At 33.4% G+C, this 21080-nt stretch overlaps 1 protein-coding gene across 1 annotated transcript in view; it reads right to left on the reverse strand.

Annotated features, from left to right (window-relative positions):
- The window catches only part of MDN1 (midasin AAA ATPase 1), a 178833-nt gene that overhangs the window by 118743 nt on the left and 39010 nt on the right, over window positions 1-21080 (reverse strand). The window contains 13 exon segments of the mRNA XM_051997401.1: window positions 562-692; window positions 695-708; window positions 2572-2685; window positions 4628-4724; window positions 5367-5511; window positions 7572-7675; window positions 8787-8998; window positions 10058-10118; window positions 10202-10350; window positions 12405-12517; window positions 14348-14443; window positions 18305-18386; window positions 18910-19103. Coding sequence (XP_051853361.1) covers window positions 562-692; window positions 695-708; window positions 2572-2685; window positions 4628-4724; window positions 5367-5511; window positions 7572-7675; window positions 8787-8998; window positions 10058-10118; window positions 10202-10350; window positions 12405-12517; window positions 14348-14443; window positions 18305-18386; window positions 18910-19103 — 1512 coding nt within the window.

Consider the following 21080-nt stretch of genomic DNA (forward strand, 5'->3'; position numbering starts at 1 on the left):
AAAGTGAAAAAATATAGATAAGTTACCAAAAAAAAAAATTAGTTATTTATATATATGTGTGTGTGTGTGTATATATATATATATATGTATGTATGTGTGTGTGTGTGTGTATATATATATATATATTATATATATATATATATATATATATATATATATATATAACCTATATAGTAATACATACACACACACACACACACACACACACATATATATATTCTCCTCTCAAGGCACAAAAAGAATCATAATAGTACACACAGATATTATCTATATAGAAGATAATCAACAAAATCAAATAATGAGCAGAAAGATCTAAAGGGACTCAAGCAAATAAGATACCATTTGCAAAAAGTTTATATATACACCTTTTAAAAAACTAATTATTTTAGAATTCTTGTTTCTACATATGGATTTGATGTTCTTTTTAGATGAATAATTGTTGTGCTGCATTATTTAGTTTATGATTTTTTAAAAATACCAATACCTTTTCTCCATCTAAAAGTCTTTTTCACACTCACTTCTCTTCCACAAATTCAGACAGCAGGTAAAAGTTAATCTCACCTCATACAGGGAGCGCTGGATGTTGTGACAAGGATTGGAAGCAGCAAATCTCAGGGATCTGCAGAGGGTGCGAAGGCTGTAATGAGGTCTGTGGCCTGTTCCATCCACCAACTTGTTCATGGATTCCTTCGCACAGCTATGTAGAAGCTACAAAAAAGGATTAAATAAGTGGTTATAATTATGCTAGTCCTTCAATTTCTAAACAAAAATACAACTTACACCTGAGACATGTACCACTATTTCTGCTGAACATTAAAATCTACATACTTTGAAACTACAGTATTCAATGATTTAGAATCCAATCTGCTGGGTAGATGGTACCAAATAAGAAAAACCTATGAGAATACCAAAGCCAATTTTCAATTTTAATTTAATTTAATTTAATTCAATTTAAAAATTTCAATTTTAAAATAAATACAAATTTGACTGTCTTTATCAAATACACACACTTCTCCTGGAAGGAAAATCCTTTAAGTCAAGCAATATAAATAAAGCGATGTAAAAAGAAGAAGAAATTATAATGTCATCAGCGCCTACTCTAATGATCAAGTAAGGGAGCTCAGCCCCTTCTGAGATGAGAAGAGAGAACTATTGGAGTACAAAAAAAAGGCCTTTTTTTAGCTATTTACTTTGAACCTACAGTTTGCAAAACAACAACAAACAAACAAATAAACTTTGGAGTCATACTTTACCTAGTAAATATCCAAGGAAGGATTTGAAGCTCCTGATTACAAGCTGTGGTAAAGCATTTAAATTCACTACAAAAATATTAATTACTTCTACCAATGCAAATTTGGCACTTCTCAACAATTTATCGTTTTAGAGCACTGATCAAGATTTGATTAAAAAAAAAAAAAAAAAAAAAAAACACCAGCAACAGCTGGTGTTAGTACTACTGATACTACCACTGCTACTATTATCACCACCACTACTACTACCATCCTTGAATTTTTAACTGGTTTAAATCAGCTTAGATAGAGGCAAGGAAAGATAAAAAACTTCATGTCCCAAAACAAGTCAGTAATAGCCAAGAACAGGTCCCAGACCTCATAATTACAGATACCGTATTCATACTGATATATACATTCAACTAAGCAAACATGCATTAAGTTCTCACTATGCACAAAGCATCAGAAACAGCATATAGTACAAAGACAAAGAACTAGGCTAGCTCTGGACCTGAAAGACATGAATTCAGTTCCTATTTCTGAAACAAACTGGTTGTATGATTCTAAGAAAGTCATTCAAATCTTGATCAATTCTCTCAAACTACAAATTGTTGAGAAATGTCAAATTCACATCGGTAGAGGCAATTTTCTTACTGAGAATTCCCCATACCAATGAAAACAATAGGTCTGATTCCTCCACCTCCTCCAAAAAATTATAAGCACTATGCTAATTCCTAAATGTTAAACACAAAAATGAAACAAACACCGTAACCTGCAGAAGCAAACATTCAACAGGAGAGAAAAGTATATACATGGCTCTATTCAGTGAGGAATGCTCAATGGGACATATGTATATGTATATAAGGATATACAAAGAAAAGTGTATATACATATATATATATGAATGAGAAAGCTTATATACATATGTACACACATGCCCACACACAAACCCACCAATTCAAAGGTTGGAAAGAGGGATAGGTAGAAAGAACTTGATTAAAACATTGACAACTTACAATGACAAAACATGCTTCTAAAGCACAACCAATCCTATCATTGAAATAAATAAAAATGCCAGAATCTATTTGGATAGATCTAGATTCAAATGATAATTATAACTAATAACTGTTTCTACATATTCAAGAACATGTATATGTATGCACATACACACATGTGCATACTGGCTTACAAAAATCCCAAATACTTTACAAAAGGTTAAAATATTCAAAATTAAAAACTAGTAGTCTCTGCAATAATCTTCTGCAATCAAGAGTCAAATGTATTGTAGGATAAGCATGTAATTTTCTTTTAGAAAAGGTGTTCTAACCACACAAGAACCTACTTGATAATTCCTTGAACTATGTTTTTGTTTACATTCAATCCTTTCAGATAATCCACAATAAGAATGTGTAAATCTTCTTTACTCTCCAATTCTTCTACATAAAGTTCCGTCAACCTAGAAAACATAGAAAAGATTATTATTCACTTAAAATGAAGCATGTTAATTTCCTGAGATCTTTCTAAAATTGTTTTTTTATAAAATCCAATTGCTACTAAAGAGACTAAATCATTAATTTTTCAAAGAAAAAAACTTTTTTTGTTAATTTTTTTAACTTAGAAAACCTACTACATTAAGTTTGAAAAGAGTCTATACTTTCTTCCAAAATGTGACTTAGCTAAAGCTGCAGCATGGCTTATAATTGCACTAATTTTTCAGGCTACAAATATTTTTTCCTCTTTCAGAGGCCCCTGATTTTGACATGAATCTTATATGAAATCCACTTGCACTGAGACTCACATAATACTAATGCACTTACACAAAATTTTTTAAATTAAAATATTTTATCAGTCCATGAAAATTCACTTTGTCAACTCCCACTTATTCTTTTAAATCTAAATCAGTTTATTTTAGAGACTTTTATTAAATAAAAAGTATTGCAAAGATATTTGCGGCCCCCCCACCCCCATTTATTTGCTTTTCTTCTAATTTCAGTTTTGTTTTTGGAAAAAAAATTAGTCTTATACAATCAAAACCGTCTACTTTACCATCAGTGATCCTGCCTATATCATTTGTCAAGAAGTTCTCTTACATATAAACCTAAAAGGTAATTTCTTTCTTGTTCCACAAATTTATTTATGATATTATCCTTTATGTCTAAGTCATATTACCCACCCACTTAGAGTTTATCTTGGCATACAATGTGAGATATTGAGCTAGACCTAGCTTCTCTCACAATGTTTTCCAGTTTTTCTACCAGTGTTTGTGGAATAGTAAGTTTTTACCACAATAATGGAAATCTCTGGGTTATCAAGTACTGGGGTACTTTCTAAGTCCATATGCTGTTTGCCATTTCACTGATCAATCTCTATTTCTTAATCAATACCATACTGGTTTAATGATTACTGCGCTACAATCTCATTTGGCACTAAGTCTCTTTCTTTAGTTAGCAAGATATTAATAAGTTTACCAATTAAATAGAATATTGTCATCCAAAACATTGAAATTTATCTCTAAATCATGCTTAGGAAGGAAAAAAAAATTGCCCCTTTTTAACATACTACTGGAAAACCCATTAGGGTTTTTTAAAATGTCCTATAAATCAGGAGCCTAATTTACAGAATATGGCCTCTATCAAAACCAAATACTATTACTATTGTCTCAATCCCAGACCCAACTGTGAGTGAGTCAATTTTCAGCAGGAAATATTAGTTAAATCATACAAAGATAGGAAGAATTTTATTTATTACTCAATTTCTCTAATCATAAAGACCTCCAAAACCTAAGAACAGCAGGACACAGAAGATAAGCAAATGACAAAAATATACACGTATGCCACTCTGCTTGCAATCAAAGGAAAGTTAATCTTTTCTGTTTTTTCAAAATTTGAAAATTAGTTTTAAAATTTCTAAGTGGGGAGAAATATGATCATTTGAATCACAGTAGTAAGTGGTTTTAAAAAATATGCACATACTGGTTTGCAAAAATCTCAAGTACTTTACAAAAGGTTAAAATATCAAAATTTAAAACTAGCTATTTCTTAGACTTTATGCCTTTTTTTTTGTTGTTGTTTTTGCCGAGACAAGTTCAATGTCTGAGGCCAGATTTGAATTCAGGTCCTCCTGGCTGCCTAGACTTTGTGCTTTTCAACAATGAGGTGAATCAAGGCAATTCCAATAGATTCATGATGGAAAGTGCCATCTACATCCAGAAAGGAAAACAGACTATAGCTCCTCATTTTATAAATAAAGAAAATTGAGGCACAACTAGGCTAAATACTTTCTCCAAAGTCACAAACTAATGGGATCTAAACTCAGCAAAACCCAAAGTCTGGCTTCTGAAAAGCAGTCTGCTTTTTTCTACAAGGTGTACTCTCCAGCATTCAAACAACATCCCTTACCTGTTTCTTATTCCCTGAGGCAGGTTTTTTTTCCCCACATCAGTAGCTGGATTCATGCAGGCAAACAGACGGAAGTCAGGGTGTCGTGTGAGTGGTTCTAAGACAGGAAATGGCAACATATGTATCAGTTGTCATGAAAATGTTAACCAACGTGGGTGGATCATGACAACCATTATGTCAAGGTCACCTGGTTCCAAGCATTTTCCAGTCCCACCTGAATGCTTCCTTACCCTTAGCCTGGCCTACAATGGCCTGGCCATCGTTCCTTTTACTCACCATGACAATTACTGTCTACATCCCTATCTGGCATGCAATCAAATATTGCCTTTGGCATCTCCAATCCAATACCCATAATTAATTATTAAAATCACTGAATAAGTTATACCTAATAACGACTTATTTTTTAAGCATTTAACTTTTCAGATGTCCACCTCTTCTTATCTCCTTAGATAAGACACAAATCCTTTTGAGGGCAGGAATTCTATGTCAAGACTTTAATGTTTTTTCAAGAAAGCATCATAAAGCATAGGAAGCAGAGCTGGACAGAATATAATCCCATTCTCTCATTTGAAGATGAGAAAATTTGAGTGTCACAGACAGGATATAGCAAAAATGGCTACAATCAATAAAAATTCATTTAATGAATGAAGCCTCATCTTTATTTATGACCATAAGAATCATTCTCTTAAGTAACCCATAAGCATAGCAGCATATAAAGGCACTAACAATAACATGTTACCTGTGTCTCCACGATCCATCAAAACTAGTGACCCAGAGGATCCTTCCAGTAAACCACTCAAGCATTCTAATGTTTCAGGGGCTGCCAAGTTAATCTCATCAAGTAAAATCCATTCTCCTTTCTTTACTGCTTGTGCCAGGGTGCCCTAAATACAGAGACATAAAAAGGTTAAGCATCTATTGCAATTAATTAAAAAACACATATCAGCCAGCATCATTATTCTCATCAATAATTTCTGGAGATATGAAAGTCTACTATATTTTCCCTAGTGTCCACTGCCAACCAGGTGACCAAAGTGTCTATATGAAGTAAAGTGGTACAGTAAGGACAGACCCTGGCCTTGGAGTCAGGAAGACCCAAATTCAAATCTGGCCTCACACACTTAGTTTTAGAACCATGGACAAGGCACTTAATAACCTGTTTGCCTCAGTTCCTCAATTGTAAAATGGGATTAGCACCTCCCTCCCAGTGGTGTTAAAAAGATCAAATGAGACAAGATTTGTAAAGCCTCAGTACAGTGTAAGGTAGGCACTATATAAATGCTAGTGATGATAATGATAATAGATGATGATGCTAATGACGCTGTTGGATAATCTAGCCTTTTCTTAAGGATTATTAATGAGGGAGAACCAATTGTCTAACAGTACACTCAATTCTACTTTAAAATAGATCTAAATGTTAAATTTTCTTAATATAAAGCCTAAATTTGCTCCTTTGTAACTTTTGTTATCTACCATTCCTCATTCTGACCATCTGTGAATATACAGAGCAATTTTAATCCTTCTGTCAAGTACGTGGTTCTCTCCTAATCAACCCTGTTCATCTTCCCAGGCTAAAGATCCTCGTTCTAACTCAAAGTCCTTCATTATCCTTACCTACTTTCCTCTGGAGCTACTAAAACTTAGCAATTTCCTTCCTAAAGTGAGGTTATGGGAACAGAACACTGTGTACTCTAATAGTCTGACCAGTGCAGTGTAACTTTCTAGAAGTTGCAGCTCTCTTAACATAATTCAAGATTACATTAGAGGGGAAAAAAAGATTGCATTAGCCTTTGTGCCTTTCACTTCATACTGCTGACTCATTCAACCCACTAATACATTCAGATCTCTTTCATATAATCTGTGTAGCCACATACTCCCTCACTTTGGACTTGGAAAGCTGATTTATTGAACCCAAGAGTAAGACATTATACTTATACCTACTGAATTTCTTATGCCAATGTTCTAATCCATAAAATTTTTTGATCCCACCTGATGTTAGCATACCAGCTATCCATTTCAGCTAGATACAAAGAACAAGCTCTTCTAATAATATGGAGAATAATTATAAAGTACAGCATGGCTTAATTGGAGAACTGGGCAGGAGGTTATTGTCAGAGTTGCACTTTAGGAGTTCTTTTGACAGTTGAGTGGAAGATGGACTAGAATGGAGAAAAACTTCACAGTTTAAATCAAGGTCAAACACCTTCAAAGTTGAATATGTGATTTGTCTTTTAGCAGCAAAGTGACAATTAAAAAAAAAGTTATTACATTAAATTGCTCTGTAGTTTGTTTTCATGCTGATCCCACTATGAAAACATAAAAAACCTTTTGAGTTGTTCTAGAAATATTAAAGAATAATATTTTTTTCCTTAAAAAAAAACAACACCCTCACTAGACAGATTAAAGGTAGAAATTAAGTTTAAATAAAGATTGCCTCTTCATATCCTAAAGATATGAAGTGATTGGGTTATTGATTCATCAGAGAGCATTTCCTTTTCTGCATTCCCAGAAAGTATGGGTATGTAATTCTCTCTTTAGAGAAAGAGAGAATATTGATAGGAAGTGATCCCAAAAAAAAAAAAAAAAATGGAGTGGTGACTAATGTTTTGAAATACTAACCCCAAACTGCATTTTAACATATTATGAGCTTTGCATTAAATATCCCAATAAATATTATTTCAAATTGGCTTGGGGTAGAATCATGTCTTAGGGAATAGAGGATGAAGCCAATATGGACAATTCTCTCTCTCTCTGTAGGCTAGAAGTCCTCAAATATTAGATTGTAAAAATAAAAAAAATATTTCTGGCAGACTTGTAAAAAGTATAGTATTTCTATACACACACACACAAAGCTTATTTCTATCATGTATTTAAATATGACCACAAAAATCAGTTTGAGAGTCAAACAATCATGCTGTAGAGAGATGTAACCAAAGTCAAATACCTCTACAAATGCAAACAGTAAGGCATTTTCAGTCAATTTCATTTGTTGCTGGGCACGGTTGAGTTTCAAACCAAACGCTTCCCACTTTTCTCTTAATAGCAAGCCTGAGGGAGAAAAAAAAAAAGAAATTTGAAAATTAATTTACAACATAGGCATTAAGGAATGAGTTGGCCACAAACATACACGAGGGAACTGGACTAGATGGCATGTGAGTTTCCTTCCAATTCTAAATCTATGCTCCAAAGACTCTATAAAAATATACAATAAGCTTTAAAGATAACACTTCATAAAAATAACTTTCCAATGAACTCCCTGAGACAAAGCAGGTTTTCTCTGGGTGAGAATATAATAGCAAAATAATAATAATAATTTTTTTTAAATCAAAGGTCTATCTTCAGAATCATTTTTTTTTACATAACATTTTGTAAGGTGAGAGGCTAAAATATAACATAGTGCACATAGAGATGGTTGTTGAGTTCATAATGACTACCTGTTTGACTATGGGCACAATTTACTTTCTATTCCCAAGGCAATACTCCAGGTCTCTAAGCTACACAAGTAATGATAACTTGCATCAGTAGAGGGAGTTTCCAACAGCAAGAGTTCCTTGAAATGGTCAAATATGGACCAGTATCCCTCCTACCACCTACAAATGGCAAGTAATTTAATTATCCTTTTAAAATTATGAATAAGCAAGTATTACTTTTATTTTTGCTGTAAAGGAAAAAAATCAATGGCTCAAGACTCAAAGTAAACCCACAGATGGATTCCAGGTAGGCTGAAGAACTCTCACTTCAGAATTCAGAAAGGCAATTACATCATACTTTCAAATAAAATCACTTTCAAAGTTTTACACAATCATATATCGGTTAGCTTGCTTGTTTCTGAAAGCTAAGTGAATAGTTATTTGGCAGCAGGTTTATGAGTTTGGCCATCATTAACAAAATGTGTTGCAAATAATTGTTCTCTATCTAAAAAAAACTATGCCTTTCATTTAATTCTATCACTCTCACAGACACTATGGGGGTGCGACAGCACTCTTCTAGAAGAAAATATTTGCTGAAGAATTGTGCCAAGAAGTAGTTCTGCCGCTAACTTTATGTTCTGATAGCACTCTCTGAAAACCGCATCTTTCTTTACATCATATTTCTTTCATTATATATATTTCCCCTCCCCTTGAGCTGCTCATTTATTGCCCTCAGCTGGCTCTTTTACCTGCATCATTGGTTTTTGTTTCCTTGTTGAGGGCTGACCTATGTACATGTTGCATTAGTTTGAGTAGGTCTCGCCAACGTTTCTGTCTATAGCAGGTCTGAATGTGTCCCAAAAATGTAAGATTCTGTTTCCTGGAAAATGTTTGGGTGAAGAGCTCCTCAAAGCCCTCTCTTAAGGGCAGCCATATAAGTTTATGGTCCACTGGTTTATAACTGAAAGAAAATGCAAAGATTCTAGAAAACTGAGTTCAGAAAAAGGAATAATTTAGAAATTAAGGGTATTACCTATTAATACTTCATGTGGGGAAAAAAACTGTAGGAAAAAAATCATTACAATAATACTTAAAAATTTTGAAGTATAATTCCTCTCCTCCTCCTTAGAAGTCAATCTATATTAAAGACCTAATTAAAAAAAATTAAAATGCAAGTGATTGCTACTTGATGTGGTCATATAAAATGAGTTGAGCTATCACTGCTTATTATTTATATTAAATAAGATTAAAATAGAGATTAAATAGTCCAAATGTCTAACAATAAGAGAAACACACAAAAATACAATAGCCATGTAAATACCATAAAATTATCAAATACAACATTGATTACATTAACTAACATTAAAAGCACCTCCCTCAAGGATGCCAAAAAAAAAAAAAATTAAACCATCCCAGCAAAAAGGGAAATTATTTAAATAAGGTACTCATTTATTTAAATATTTTTCAGTAACTATTCAATGTTAATGGGATAAATAACATATTTAATTTTAGAAGCTTATACAGCTTATCATTTGGGTATTTTCTCAAAATAGAAAAAAAAAATGTCCTCATGAAACCAAGCTGCTCCCTCCACCCACCCCTACAATATTAATAGGGGAGGTAGAAATGTAGTATTTTCCTAGGATAATAAAAATTAGACTACAGTATATCAAGAACTTTAAGGTCCCTTAAGTTCCCAATAAACATACTTCTTGCTGATACTTCATAGTCCTTTTCCCACATTATTTGTCTATGTGTTTTGAATTATATGGAATAAGGCTGTTTGGTTTCCATTTTACAGTGTAATCTTTAAATACAAACTAATATACCTCATACATAAGTATTCAATGCTCTTTCAGAATGGGATGGTCTGAGTTTGAGAATATTCCTGTCATGTTTTATTTAGTGCTTCTTAATGAACAAGAAACGTAACATTTAAAATGGTAAATCTGCAATCTACCTTATATGAAGCAACAGAAGAGAGAGTAACAATTTCAAAGTGTCTACAAAAAGCACTAACCCGCCAAGCAGATCTGCTGTGTCACTCTGTTGGTTCATGTTAACAACCCTCAAACGGTGACCTTTGAAGAACACACACAAAAACTGGTTATCATTTAAAAATACATGCTATGAGCATAGAAATATCTTCAAGTTTGCTTATTACCTGTAATGTGAGCCAAGTACTGGACAGCAGAAGTCTTGCCAGTGCCTGTCTCACCCACTAGCAAGACTGGCTCCCCTTTGCTTACACACACTGCAAGCTGTTCCATTAGTACAGAAGCTGGTCGAGTAGCAGCAAAAGTGAGTTTCTCCCTGATTAGAAAAGATGGATAGCAATGGTGAAAAACAAAAGTCAGCCTAGTTTTGTCTAAACTGAGCAACTTGTAAAGAATAGCTCCAAAAGCTCCACCTTCTTGCTAAGAAGTATATAATATAGCATTAAGAGACTTTATCAAACTTCTAGTCACTATGTGGCTTCTAATGCTAGATCTGCCACTGACTTGCTGGTGGACAGAGGGAAAATCTCAACCTCGGAGCCTCAAGTGATACTTTAAAAAATAAAACAAAACAAAACAAACAACAACAAAAAGAATGCTTACTCCAACCATATTTCATTCAATGATTACATTTATATCTAGAAGGGACCTCAAACTACTATCTAATCTAACTTCATATTACACATGAGGAAACTAAGGCTAGAGGCATTGTGACTAACACAAGTCTTTCCAGCTAATAAACTAGAGTTGGAATTTGATATTCAAATCTACTGACTTCAAATTCAGCATTTTTCCCAAGCAACACAATGATTTTTGAAGACTGAAAGCACAATAGGTAAATTAAAAAATGCTTTTATATTACTATGGGAGATATCCTTGAATCCTTGAATCAGAACTTCAGTTTGAACATTTCTATTTAAATTCACAGCTGATTCACAGGTAAAACATATTTATCTTCACAAAATAGCATGCCAATGACCTAGGGCTCTTGGCTGCTATTCTGTCTTGACATGCTCTGTTATTTTTAAATGTATCTGCTATTTTACTCTGTCCTTAAATTTTCACTCTGCCTATCCCTTTGCCCTTTTATGAGGTCTGTTCTAACAGATAGAAATCTAAGATACTACCCTCTGATGCCTGCCATATTTATGTTCTTTGGTTCTGTTTAGTCAAATCTGAATCCCAAAAAAATTAAAAGTGAAGGAATCATTTTCACACAAACACAGAATTTCTGTTAAAGGAACAAGACATGAAGAGAAAACTACTCCAATTTTCTATATGACATAAAAGGATATGCTCAAACCATGCAAGGAAACAGACATTTATCAATGTTTGGTAATGATTCTTCCCCAATGTTTGTTTTCCTACATTAGGTCCACCTAAACCCATAAACTACAGGCAAACAAAAAATACTCTAGAATAATGAGTAACTATGAACTATTAAAAAAGCACATTATGATTGACTACAGATATTTGTTTGCTACTAATTTTTTTTGGACCAGACCTATGATTTCAAGGGTGTGAAGGAACTACTTGATGCTTGTTCCATTGATGCAGAGCAGCAATGCCTTTTGCTTTTCCTTTTCAGTGTATTACTTGTTATCTTTCATGTGAAATACATAACCCCTGACATGAAGTAGACAATGCAAGTTATTATCACCAAAATTTTATAGATGAAGAAAATTTAGAAGGATAAGGTAAGATGTCTACAATAATGGTCAGGACTGGCTTAGAGAAAATGTCTTCTGGTTGCAAGCCTCCTATGATATTCCCATCACCCGCTTCTGCTTGACTATAAGAAGAAGTAGGAAACTATGGTAGAATAGAAAGAACACTGGGCTAGAAAACAAAAGACATGTATTCAAGTCCCAGCAAAATGGGGCTTACAATGCTAATAGGCCATCTGCCCTCAAGACTGGAATCTATCTCCTAGGATTCCTCAAAAGCAAACTCCAAGTTGGGACTCATGTCACCCTTCACAAACTCCTGATCCTTAAATCTGCTCCCTTTTCCCAAAAAAACTAACTTATGTTTACTTTGTACATATCTTTATTTATTCATAATATAAACATATTGTTCTTCACCTTTTTTTTCAGTCTTTGTTCCCTATCACTTCACATGGTAACTGATACATACTAGGTCCTTAAAAAATGCTTACCAACTAACTGCAAACAGTATCAACTAGCTTACAGAACAGCTGGGCAAATAAAATGAGAATGTATAAAATACTTGGCAAACTAGAGATTTAGAGAGGTCAGGTCTTATAATTAATGAAAATAAGAATCAAGGGTCTTGAACAAAATCAAGAAGACAGATGGTTAGAATTTCCATTCAAAAATCAATAGTTTTATAAAGAAGACCTGATTTTACCTCTGGACCTGAACAGCTGGACTCTGTATCCGCAGTAATTGTGCTCTGCCCACTTCCACTTCTAATTCATTTACCATGATCTCTGGCTTATAAAGTTGACAGAAGTACTCAGCCTGTGGAGAAAAAGGATTGTGTTTCAGATAAAATTGCTCCCACATTTCCACAGCTACTATGCTCTGATTATTTAGGATACTGCCATGAGAGTCAGTCTTTTAAAGAATAATCTTCCTACAACATCTAAATTGGCCCATTATAATAAATGGAGAATCTCTGCTTTGAAAATTCTAAACACTTTTTCACAAATCCTTCTGGATCTTTCCTCTCTGAGTTTCTGTGAGTTTGCTGTCTCTTAATTCTCTTCCTACTTTATTGACTACCCCTACTAAATCTCCCTTGCTAGATCTTTATCTATCTCTTGCCAGGAAATTATGGGTGTCCCTCAAAACTGTGTTCTGGGACTACTGTGTTCTTTTAATTCTCTCTCACTTGGTGATTTATCAATTTCCACAGATTCAATCTAAATCTATGAAGATAATTATGTCTATGCATCTCTATGCAGATAATACTGAAATCTACAAAACCAGCCGGGTTCTCTCCTGATTTCCACTCCTAAATCACCAAATGTTCCCTTCCTACAACATACCCTTTCTTCTGAACTTTGCTATTACAATAAAAGATATTACTCCTCCCAATCACTGAGGTTTTCAATCTTATATCATCCTGACTTCTCATTCATGTTCACCCTGTATATAAAATCAAGTAGCCCAACTCTGTGATTTCTTTCTCCACAGTTTATTATTTAAGTCTCTTGTATTCACATGGCCACCACTTAAGATCAGAACTACATTTTCAACTACCTAGACAATCTTCTCTCTAATCCATCCTCCACATAGCTGCCAAAATGATTTTCCTAAAAAGTACGTATCTGACCACATCACTCACTTACTCAGTGAAATCCAGTAGTTCCCATCCCATTTACTTTAGGATCAAAAATAATTTTATCTTTATCTCATCCTTTTAAAAATTCTATTTATAATCTCTTTTATAATTTGTAAAACCATTCATACTATTGTACATATAGATAGATAGATAATATATATACCATACCATAGTACATATATATAGATATACCATATATATATACACCATACCATAGTACATACACACACACACACATATATATAAAATTTATATATAGTACATATATATAACTTACAAAAAATCAAATATATACATATGGAATTTTTTACTCAGAGGTGCAAGATGGAAATTCACTGTTTGAAACTAGACTTCTTTTCTAATTGCAAATTTCAAGATGATCTTTGTAAAACATGTTCCATTTGTCTCTACCTAAAACAACTTACAAAGTTGCCCATACTTATATTCATCATAAGGCCTCAATTGAAAACAGCATCAAAGGAGGACAAGGATCTTTCTTGAACCAGGACAACACATAGCCAAATGATACAAACTGATACATCATGCCAAAATAGTTGGGATTCCAACCTTTAGGTGATCAGGTAGTGGACTTGGCTCATCTCTTTTCTTTGGATATTCTTATAATCATAGCCCTTACTTTTCTAGGGACCCAATTACCAATGTTTAACATTGAAGATATCAGAATTACCCTGCTCTACATGATTACAAAACCTCACATAAACTATATGATAAAAGTGATTGACTAAAGCACAGGCTAAAAATATAAAACCAATAATGGACACTAAGGCATATATATCTGGTAAGTAACAAGGTACATTTTAAGAACATAAACAGAGAGGTACATAACAACCAAATTGCCCAACATAAACATAGGAAAATCTATCAACAATTTAAATAGATTTAAAGGGCAGTGATGATATAAGAGGCACTTGACAAGCTAGAAGTAACAGCTGCACATCAGAAATGATTTAAATAAAGATCACAATGGGAATTTCAAGGTTCACCTTCTTCTTGGAGATATTTAACTTGCTCCCAATAATCTCTGCCATCTTCAATCTGCTTGTTTGCTTAGATAGCATTGCTGTGAAGCAATCCAGAGCCTGTCAAAGACAAAGACAAATTTTTGACTCTTCACTGAATGTGAAAATAAAAATTAGTCCTCTATTATAAATGTTCAAAGATGTGATTATAACAAAGGCAATCTTATTTGAGAGGAATAACTGATTCCTTTCATTATTTTATGCAATCAAAATGCACCCAAGCATCTAACATGAGACATTATGCAAGGAGAAAGAATGTGACAGAAGACATCTGTTTTCTATCCTCAAGAAGTTACCATTTAGTAAGATAATATATAAGACTACAATGTAGAAGATATCACCAAACATTACATGACTAATTTCCAAACAAATGATACAGACTATAAGGGGGACTGGTTCAACTCCAGACAAAGGTGATAAAAAAAAAAAATGTAAGAAAAGAAGTAGAAAAATGAAATAGAATTTGAAGGGTGCCTAGGTTTGGCTCAGGAGGAAATAGAGCATGGAAAATGTGCTCTAGAGGACTGACCAGATACGAACAAATGCACAAAGAATGAAATACAAAAGTATGTTAATAAAATGTGGAATAGAATTGTTCGGTGCAGAAATTTCACAGGAAAGGAGTAATAGAATTTAAGGTTAGAAAACAATTTGAGACTAGCCAGAAGGAAGTCTTGAATGTCAGAATAAGGAACATGGACATTGTTTTGATGACAAAGGGGAAACATATTTCCATCTCTACCCAATCACATTGACTTTTTTCCCCCCACATATAAACATACCATATAAAAATCAATATCTTTTAAGTACTAACCTAGCAAGATATATAAATTAGATTAGAAGAAAATGTCAGTTAGTAGGATGCTAGAGGTTATTTATTAATCAATGCATGAAGTGGTTGAAACCTTGATGCTCCTGATGATTGTGGCAATAACTAAATGAGAACTGATGCCACGGATATTACTACTTGAGAAAAGGAGTAATAATGGATGACTTAAAAGTTTCAAGTTTAAATACATTCATTCAATAAACATTTATTAAGCACCTACTCTGGCACTATGTGCCAGGCACCGTGGTGAGTCCTGAAGATATAAAAAGCGGCAAAAGACTGTGTGCCCATAAGGAGTTTACAATTTAATGAAAGAGACAATATGCAAATACAAACCAGCAACAGGAAATAATTAACAGTGTTAAGGCACTGGAATTAAAAGAGACTGGGTAAAGTTTTCTGTAGAAGATAGGATTTTAATTGGAACCTAAAAAAATCCAGGAAGGTTAGCAGGTGGAATGGAGTAAGGAGAACATTTCAAGTCTAGGGGACAACCAGAGTCAATGGCTAGAGACAAGATGGAATGTCTTGCTCATTGTGGCACAGCCAGAAGGGCAGGATCTCTGGATTAAAGCATATATGCCAGGGAGTACAGTTTAAAATCATTGGAAAAGGAGGAGGGGAATTAGGTTATGAAGGACTTTGAATGCCAAATGGAACATTTTAAGCAATAGGATACCTATTCTCAAGTTTACTCTCTAGGAGGGGTGACATGATCAGACTTGCATTGAATAAAATAATTATGTGATTATTAACAAATATGAAAGAAAAGCCCATTTGAGGAAGCAAAAATAATAACATTTGTTTTATCTATATATTATATCTTGGGTGGAAGAGTCAACAAACTCTTAATTCCAATAATGGCAGAAACAAAAGCTTATTCCTTATATTTATTTCATAATTGATAGAATAAGAAACAGAATGGCAGAGTTTAAGAGAGCAATAAGGCCACATAAGGGCTTTTTCCCCAAGACAAGAAAGATCTGCACATGCTTGGGAGCAACTGAAAAGGAACAAATTACCAAGTTTTTAAACAAGATTACATAACTAAACTTAATTGTTCAGTGGGAGGACTGAAAAATTCCAGTTACAGAACTGAGAAAAATGAAATGGAATGATAGGACAGAGGTAAGAACTATGGCTTTACTAATCTAGGGAACTCCTTTTAACAATGGAGGTCAGCACTTTCTCTGCAAGTTATAGGCTTAAAGAAATGCTTGAAACATTAAGAGTTACTGACAATGACACACTAAGTGACTGGTCCAGCGTCACAGAGTCAGTATATATATATCAATCTGGACTTGAATCAGGTTCTTGCTGGTTCTAAGATCAGCTCTCTCTATACTACACCATGCTGTTTCTCAAGAATATAGATTGTACTGAAAAAGATCTCAAAGCAAAAGGGGCTATGAGAAGTTAAGGAGAGACAGTGCAGACTGAGCCATATTTTCTGGACATGGCCAAAACATAAATTAGTTTAGTTTGATTATGTATCTTCATTAGATGAGGTTCAATTTTTTTTTTTTTTCATCACATCGCCATTTCATCTTACAATGGAAGGCTGCTGCAGTGAAAAAGTGGGTAGAGAAAGTAATTTTGACTATTGAAAAAAAGCTTCATTTATTTATTAGGAAAAGCTTTATTTTGTAAAAAGAGTGACAATTAAGGGGGAAGCTGAATAGAGCACCAGTCCTGAAGTGAGAAGGACTTGAGTTCAAATGTGGCCTCAGGTACTTGCTAGCTATATGACCCTAGGCAAATTACTTAATTAACTCCATATACTTCAGTTTCATCTATAAAATGAGCTGAAGAAGGAAATGCCAAGCCCTTTCAATATCTATGCCAAGAAAACTTCAAATAGGCCACAAAAAGTTAACTATAACTAAAAAAACAAACTGAACAACAACAAATTGCAAGAAAGATAGGGAATACACAAGAACTATTCAATAAGAGAAATTGTGATAGGATAAGAAGTCACTCTAATCTATCAACAACCCCATAAAAAAATGCTCTCCATATCACTCCTGAAATTACACTGAGTCTCCATCTCACATATATTAGATTGCCAAAGATGACAAAATGGAAAATGCCAATTAGTGGAAAGCATTAATGAACTCTTCAAGCTGTAAATTAGCTTAGGTATTTTGGGTAGCAATTTGGAACTGTATTCAAAAGGGCACTAACTTCTACCTCTACTAGGTATCTAAAAAGACAAAATAAGAAGAGAATAAACTATTAAGTTTTTAAAAATTTTATATTATGTCTTTTTGGCAAAGAAAAGAACACAAAACAAATGAATGCATATTAAATAGCTAAACAAATTAAAGCATATGAAATTGAATTATTATTGAAATATAACAATGAATCAATAGTATCATCTTTTCCTCTAAACTTATCTTCAATCTACCTTGTATCTATCTTGTTTATATATGCCTACTTATATACATTTTATATCCCTATTAGAATATTAAACTCCTAGAGGGGCAGTGATTATTTTGACTTTTTCTTTGCATTCTCAACACTTAACACAGTATCTGCTACATAAATGTTTAATAAAATGTTTATTGACCAATGGATGATAGCTACCTTATTGAAGTAGCTACTGAACTGCTGGCACAAATGAGATAATGCATACAAAATACTTTGTAAATCTTAAAAGTGAAATATAAATGTCACCTGTCATAATTATCATAAAGTACATTATTAAATTTTTAGCTTTTTATTTATTAACTTTAATTCATTGTTGTAATATCTCCTTAAGGCTTATTCCAAAGTAGGATGAGTACATTTGCTTTATTCTTTTATTTGACAGTTATTACACTTCTAAAACATTTTTAAAAGGAGTGGTCCCTTTTTGAAAATTTACATTTCTACCTCCAATCTCTCTGAGATAATATTAGCTTGTGTGGAAATTAAGTCCCTTGACAAGCTTTAAAAGTAAAAGAGACATCATGTGCACAAAAGCACAAGCTTGATAGCAGATGATAAGAGGCAAGAGGGGGATAAAGCTTTAGACAGATGCATCAATGAAAAGAGACAGATGGAAATTATGTAGCACAAAGGAAACAAGACTTCAGAGGATTACAGCTTACCTCCTGAAAAATATTGAGTGATGTAGATGAAGAAGAACTGTCAAAGCTGTAAGAAATCCTGTTGCACCAATTAAGTAAATCCCTAGGAAAAAAAAGGAAATAAGCAATGATTTTCAAGATAAAACAGAGGTGGTAGAGAGGCTATCTATTTTTCTATTTATTCAACTAAGCTCAGATAAGTCATTAAAATTAAAACTTTAAAAAATGTCTAACATGCTCAAATGTATGAGTTTAAAAAAAAAAAACCCAGCAAGCAGAAAGAACAGAAGCTGATTTGAAATCCTGTCCAAACCTCTTAAGTTTATAACTTAGCAGGAACCAGGAAGCTAATAGACATTGGAAGAAAAAGAAGAAAAAGAAACTTTATAGACTCAGCAAGGGGATCAGAACCTGTTTATCTTTCCCCAGCCCAAACTTCTGATCTGGAACCTGAGATACCCTTTAATTGGATCTTCAGTGCACAAAGATTTGAGAGATACAAAAGAGATACAAAAATAGATAGGATAGGTAGGAAGGTAGGTAGGTAGGCAGGCAGACAGGCAGATAGGTAGATAAATAGATAGATAGATACTCAAGGAATTGGCTAATTTAACCATCTTCAATACCGTAGAGATAATTCTCTTCCTTCAAGACTTGGACTTCTGTCATCTTCTCTGGCTTCTGAGACATCCATAGACATTTCCTCATTTCCATGGCAGTTGTTGATCTTAGACAGATGCTTATCTCCAGTAAGCTTTAAATATATATCTAAAAGATGATCAGAAACAGCTGACATGCTGGGATACTTGCTCTGAAGAACCTGACAGGGGAAAAAAAAGGCGAATATGTTTTTAAAGAACTAAAGATCTCACCAAAGTACTCACAAAAAATGCAAAGATACCATTCTGGAGATCAATTTGGAACTATGCCCAAAGGGCTATAAAACTGTGTATACTCTTTAATCCAGAAGCATCTCTATTTTGTCCCAAAGAGATCATAAAAAAGGAGAAAGGACCTATATGTGCAAAAATATTTGCAGCAGCTCTGGTAGTGGCAAGGAACTGGAAATTGAATGGATGGACACCTTTAAGTTTAGGAATGGCTGAATATGTTATGGCATATAAATGTTATTATATATTATTGTTTTAAAAGAAATGATCAGCAGGCTGATTTTAGAAAAGCCTGGAAAGATTTACATGAACTGATTCTAAGTGAGTTGCGTAGAGCCAAGAGAACATTGTACACAGTAAAAAGATATATAATCAACTGTGATGGACTTGGCTCTTTTCAACAATGAGTTGATAAAAGGTAGTAGCAATAAATTTGTGATGAACAATGCCATCCACATCCAGAGAAAGAGAACTATAGAGACTGAATATAAATCAAAGCTTGGTATTTTCACCATTTGTGTTGGCTTGTTTTTTTCTCTTTCTCTTGTTTTTTCCCTTCTGATATTGTTTTTCTTGTGCAGCATGATGAATGGAAATATGATTTGAAGAACTGAATATGTTTAACCTATACTGGATTACTTGCTATCTTGGGGAGGAGGGAGGAAAGGGGGGAAAATTGGGTACACAAAATTTTGCAAAAGTGAATGCTTAAAACTATTTTTGCATGCATTTGGAAAAATAAAATATTATTTTAAAAAGCAGAATGCAAAGAAACAAAAACATCATATTTATAAAAATTGAAGTATCCAGAGGTCAATTTTCTCCATCTTGAAATTCTTTCATTCTTCTCATTATAGTAACCTCTATGATCAGAATTCCACTATCCAAAACCGAGTTCTTCCAAGAACTAAAAAGCAAAATGAAAAAAGCCCCAGAGCTTCCAAAATATGTCATATATTTCATATAGTAAGACTGATGCATTTACTTATAACAGAGTATGAAGTCTTTCCTCCAAGCCCACAAACAATTCTGATATATAATTTCATTTTTATGCCCACAGCTGATAAGAATTCATAGATCAGAAAAAAGCCATAAGAATGGCACATGGCAGACAGACAATAGTTAAAAGAGAACAAGGGAAGAGACAGGTAAATATGAAAAGACATGAGAAAGAATCCATAACAATGTGGAGTTAAAGCATATGAACAAGATCCTGAAATCATTTACAGTGATGATAGTTTTCATAACACACTAATTTGGGACAACAATTCACATTCACAACCCTAAAAAATGGATTATATTATAACCTAGATGTGCTTATTTAATATGAAGAAATTGACAAGTTATTCCAAATTAATTATATGTATATGGTGAGATCACAGATTGGTCAGTATAAAGAGCAAGATCAATATCAAAAGTGAATAATAAAAATAAGATACAATAAACAAATAAAAAATGTTTTAAAAGCCTGCTGAGACTTGGAAATGGAAAAAGAAACTTATCTATACAGAATATCATCCTTTCCAAAGTTAAGTTTAATATAAAACAATCACCACAATAATGAGACCAAGAGGATAAATAAAAACCAATCAGCCAGTAAACACATGATCTCCTAGGCAAGTGAGTAATCAAGCAAGTAATCAAGGAAGCACTGCACTTATTACAGGCTTACTATGAGGCAGATACTATGCTAAGTATTGTGAATGTAAAAACAATTCCTGTCCTTAAGGAGCTTGGGGATAGCAAACGAGAAGTTCACACAGAAAGAAAACTTTCAAATGGAAGAGATTAGACTTCTAGTTATTCCTCAACCCCCAACTCTTGGGAAAATAGTGTTGTTAGGTTTTTTATTTTTTAAATAATAGCTTTTTATTTTCAAAATACATGCAAAGATAGTTTTCAACATT

This window comes from Antechinus flavipes, chromosome 4 (genome assembly GCF_016432865.1).
Source record: "Antechinus flavipes isolate AdamAnt ecotype Samford, QLD, Australia chromosome 4, AdamAnt_v2, whole genome shotgun sequence".
Taxonomy (NCBI): domain Eukaryota; kingdom Metazoa; phylum Chordata; class Mammalia; order Dasyuromorphia; family Dasyuridae; genus Antechinus; species Antechinus flavipes.